Source organism: Pterocles gutturalis, unplaced genomic scaffold (genome assembly GCF_000699245.1).
Source record: "Pterocles gutturalis isolate BGI_N339 unplaced genomic scaffold, ASM69924v1 scaffold113, whole genome shotgun sequence".
Taxonomy (NCBI): Eukaryota; Metazoa; Chordata; class Aves; order Pterocliformes; family Pteroclidae; genus Pterocles; species Pterocles gutturalis.
Genome location: NW_010117597.1, coordinates 16,438 through 20,821, shown reverse-complemented (window position 1 = coordinate 20,821; position 4,384 = coordinate 16,438). Strand labels below are relative to the sequence as shown.

General features: G+C 57.6%; 1 protein-coding gene across 1 annotated transcript in view; it reads right to left on the bottom strand.

Moving 5' to 3' along the window:
* Positions 1–2,291: 2,291 nt before the first annotated feature.
* Positions 2,292–4,384, bottom strand: part of LOC104463460 (DNA-binding protein SMUBP-2-like) — a gene marked incomplete at its 5' end in the record, with an annotated part of 12,012 nt that continues 9,919 nt past the window's right edge. The window contains 3 exon segments of the mRNA XM_010075818.1: positions 2,292–2,396; positions 2,537–2,587; positions 2,589–2,777. Coding sequence (XP_010074120.1) covers positions 2,292–2,396; positions 2,537–2,587; positions 2,589–2,777 — 345 coding nt within the window.

Below are 4,384 nucleotides of genomic sequence, written 5' to 3'. Positions count from 1 at the left end.
CCACCCTCCACACCGCTGCCTGGCCCCAGCCGGGCTTCCGAGCATCCCGTGGGCTCCCCAACATCGGCAGAGCCCTCGAAGGGGACCCCGAGGGCTCCGGGGGGGTGGATCTCTGTGGAAGGCGGTTTTGGGTCGAACCGGGGGGAAATGGGGAGGGGGCTGATAAAGTGCCGGCACGGCACGGGTTCTCTCGGTGTGTGGTTTTCTGTTGGGGTTCAGAGGGGTTTTGTTGTGCTGCACTGGGGCGGAAATGTTTCCCATGAGAATGGAAAAAGGGAGAAATGACAGCAGAAAAATAAATCGTTATTATAGATGGTTTTCCCTTCCATGATTTTTCGAGCAGAGTAAACCCCTGCCCGTCTCTCTGCTGGCCGCAGAGCTGGACAAGAGCTTTTCCAGCCTCGTGGGGTTGAGGTCAGGTCCAGGCTGAGAGCTGTGTTTTTGACAGCCCTTGGTCCTGGAGTCGCGCTTTGCCTTGCTCATCCCAAAGGTCACTCGGTTTATCCCAAGCCTTGGCCCTGGGACCGCAGGCAGACACGAGAGACCCCCAGTTTTGTAACTTTTAAGCCCAACTCCTGTTTTGGGGCAAAGGGAGGGGAAAAAGCTCTTTGGAGTCTGTCTGCCCATGGGCTCCTGGCCCAAGCGAGGACCAGCCCTGGGGTAAGGTTTGGGGTTTTTGGGGGGCAGCTGACGCCCACCTGATTTTCTGGAGGGTGACAGATGGAGGAGCTGCTGGAGCCCCCCCCAGGGCATGGGCTGGGGGGCAGAGGATGCCCTGGGGCCACATCCCTCACCTGTACCGGATCCTCGGCTTTTCTCTGCCTGCCGCACGCTGGGGGAAGGCGGGCAGGGAAATGTGGGGGTGTCTGGGGCTGTTTGCCAGGGAGCCAGTGCCACAGGGCGAGCACAGGCAGGGATGTGGTTGCTTGAATGATTTGAGCAGGAAAAAAAACGTGTGAATGAGCCATTTACCACTGATTAAAAATAACGCCGAGGTGGTGCCCTGAGCTGGCAGCAATTTTCCTTTCTGCTCATCTGTCTTCTCCGCCTGACCTTGGTTTTGGGACGAGGCTGCGATTGCTCTGCTGCGTCTCCCCCCTCCGCAGGCCCTGGCAGGCACGGCTCCAGCTCTTCCCCCTGCGTGCGCCCAGCCCCGCTCGCCGATGCACAGATTTCCTTCTCCCCCGCTCCCTCCCTTCCTCCTCCCCACCTTTCCCTGCAGGAGCCCTGCTGTCCCATCTGCTGCCGCGTCAGCCGGTGCCATCCCTCCGCGGCTGACGCACGGTGGCCCCGGGGCCATGGCACGAGCCAAGGCCATGCTGGGAGCCCCGGGAGGGACAGGCAGCCAGGGCTTGCCCAGGAGTGGGGCTGTGAATGGAGGGGCTTTGGAAGGATGAGCTTTGCTGAAGGATAAGAAAGTTTTGGTGTGTTTTGTTTTGGGGTTTTTTTTAAGGTGTTCACAGCCTGTATTAACAGGCACCGAGGTCTGGGGGAAAATTTGCTTATTAGCAAATCTATTGCTTATTAGCTCCCTCCTCTAGCATTTGGGAAGAGGGATGGCCACAGAAATACCTGTCTGTCTTGCAGCCCCTGCAACCTGCTGAGCCTCTGGCCAGGATGAGATGAGTGCTTCCACAGGCACTCAAATCACCAGTGGGCAAGATCTGCGATGTTCAGCCCCAAAATCATGGGACATGTGTGGTTTGGGGGCTTTTACTGCACCCCTCTCCAGCCCCTCCTCTGTGGAGGCACCTCAGCACCTTTTCCTTCATCCTGGTGCCTGTGTGTGCCACCCTGGGGACAAAAAGTGGCTTTGGAGCCACTCCTCGGGGGGTGGTAGACCCTGGGTGATGCACCGGTACCTGCTCGGAGCCATCACGGAGACGGGTAGGGTGGGGGGCTGTGGGTGGATTTGGGGGGCACAGGACCAGGGAAGGGGTTTAGGAGGGAAGGGTGATGCTGAGCAAGAGGCTCCCTCCCGCCTGGGGGGCTGCACAAGGGCTGTATCCTGCCTGGGGGCTTTCCCAACGGCTCTCTCTCCCTTGGGGAGGGGATGCAGCCCGGGGTGCTGGGGCTTGCTGGCTGCTGTGCGGACACACCAGTCCACTCTGCACTGGGAGGATTGCTGGACTGGGAAAAGGGAGCTGGAGTCATCATTTTCTTAGTCATCCTCCCTGAAGGAGAGGGTCACCTGGGGTTTTCGGTCCCTTCCCCGTTCCTGCTCGCAGCCATTTATCTCTGAACTGCGGCAGGGAGAAAAGGCACCGTGACAGCCGATGGCTTTAGGTGGTTTAATATCCGTGCTCCCGGCGTCCTCCAGCCTCTCTGTGCACACCCGCTGCTCTGTCAATAGGGATAACCGGGACAGATAACGCTGCTCGCCTTCCCCCGCTCAGCTCTGCGGTTCAGGGAGGCCCGCGAGGATTTATTCAGGCACGCTGGCTCCAAGCTGTCCACCCCGCAAGAGGAGAGCTCCCGTTCCCCTCTGGGGCTCAGCACAGCCCTGGGGCTTTAACAGCATCTTTGGTTCACGCACCTGATCTGTGGCTTCAAGGTTAAGAAGGAAGCATTCAGACCTTTCACTTCTCCTTGTCCTTCTTTTTGCTCTTTCTCTGGCTGGTCAGTTCGCTGAGCTTCTTGTCCAGGCGCCGCTGGAGGTGGGCTCTCTTGGCGGGGTCCAGGGACTTGTCCTTGGAGCCGCTCCCGGGATAGAGAACCCCCTCCCTGCTGATCCTCTGCCGCGCGTGGGCCCTGGCCTTGTCCCCGCAGCCGTGAACCTGGCGGAGAGAGAACGGACATGGGTGGCAGGTGGGAAACAGGGCGGCCGTCACGTACGGGAGAATCGGGCGATTTTATTCCCAGAGCCTGGCATTCCTTTCCACCTGCTTTGCACCCCCCTAAACCATGGCCCATTTATTTATAGCTCCTCTAACAGGAGACAGAAGAGAATTTCCCTCGGGAATCTGTGCAGCAGGCAAATCATCCTCTTAGGCAGCTGAACTCTCTCCTTCCCAAAATTAACCACCTGGGGAAGCTCACACCCATCGTGTGAGCAGCAGGATCTCCTACGGCTCTCGCACAAGAGCTAGAGGTAAAGCTGAGCTCCCCATTATGTCTCTGTAATGCAGTACAACGGGGGAAAAAGGAGGGACCCAGGAAAGCTGGCTTGGGAAACAAGAAGAGACCTTTGCAGCCACAGCTCTGCCTCTTCAGTGTAATTAGATCTGCCTTCTTGGAACAAAAAAAGCTTCATAACGCTAATTCTGCGCAGGCAAACCTTCTCCAAAACCAGGCTGTGCCGGAGCCCAGGCTTCATTTAAAGTGCATTAAGCCAAGTTCAGCACCATCCTGAATCACTTCCACCTGGTCTAAATTAAAGATGCTAACATCTTACCCCTTCTGCTTGCTCCATCCCAAAGCCATCTGATGTTTGCAGGAACTGTAGGTGATCTGAGCAGCCCAGCCCGTCCTTCGGAGCCATGACAAACCCTCCTGTCCCTGTCTGTGCTGCCGGAGCAGCCTGGCTGTGGCCAGGAACAGCCGTGCACGGCACGCGGCACATAGCTCCGGGCCAGGACGGGGACTGCCGAGCCTGCTGCCCCGTCCAACCCAGCTGCAGCTCACAGACCCTGCAGCACAGGTTTGTTCAGTGGGGTCTGCTGGGCTGTACTGGGAGGGGTTCAGTGGCTGGGGGCTGCTAAGGGGGGAACGTGAGCTCTTTCTGAACAGGGACCCCCCGCACACAGAGGCTCCAGCCCCTCTGAGATGGCTCCAGGTGTGGGCAGGGGGTCCCAGATTATTTCACATCAAAGCCTGGTAACATCTGGAAGAAGGGCTGCACTTTAAAAAGGAAGAAAAACTGGTTGATGTGGATTTTATTCTTTCAATTGTTTCTTGCTGGAGTCCTCATTACAATTCAGCAGGGAGAGGCGATTCTGCAGGAAATAAATTTATATCCCAACGGGACCGCAAATGACCATAAACACAACTATTCTTTGCCATGGAAACAGATAGGACTTGACATGGGGAAAATCTGTGCCGAGGATTTATAGGTCAGCTCGCTAAACGTTGCTAAGCTCTGGGAGGCTCCCGCGGCGAAGAGCCCTGCCGGGGTGACGCAGGATGAGGGCGATGGGCGCAGGAGCCTGCGGCTGAGTGGAAAATCATCTCCTCTCAGCCTGCGCACCCAGCACAGCCACCACGTCAGCTGCCACAGGGCTCAAACCCCGGGGCCAGCTTCCCGTGAAGCATCACACTGCAAACCCCAGGGCTTAAACTTACCCGCCTGCCTCTGCACCCCAACAAGAGACAAGCCTGGCACCAGTTTAACCTGGTTTTCCTTCCTTCCTTCCTTCCTTCCTTCCTTTCTTCCTTCCTTACTTGC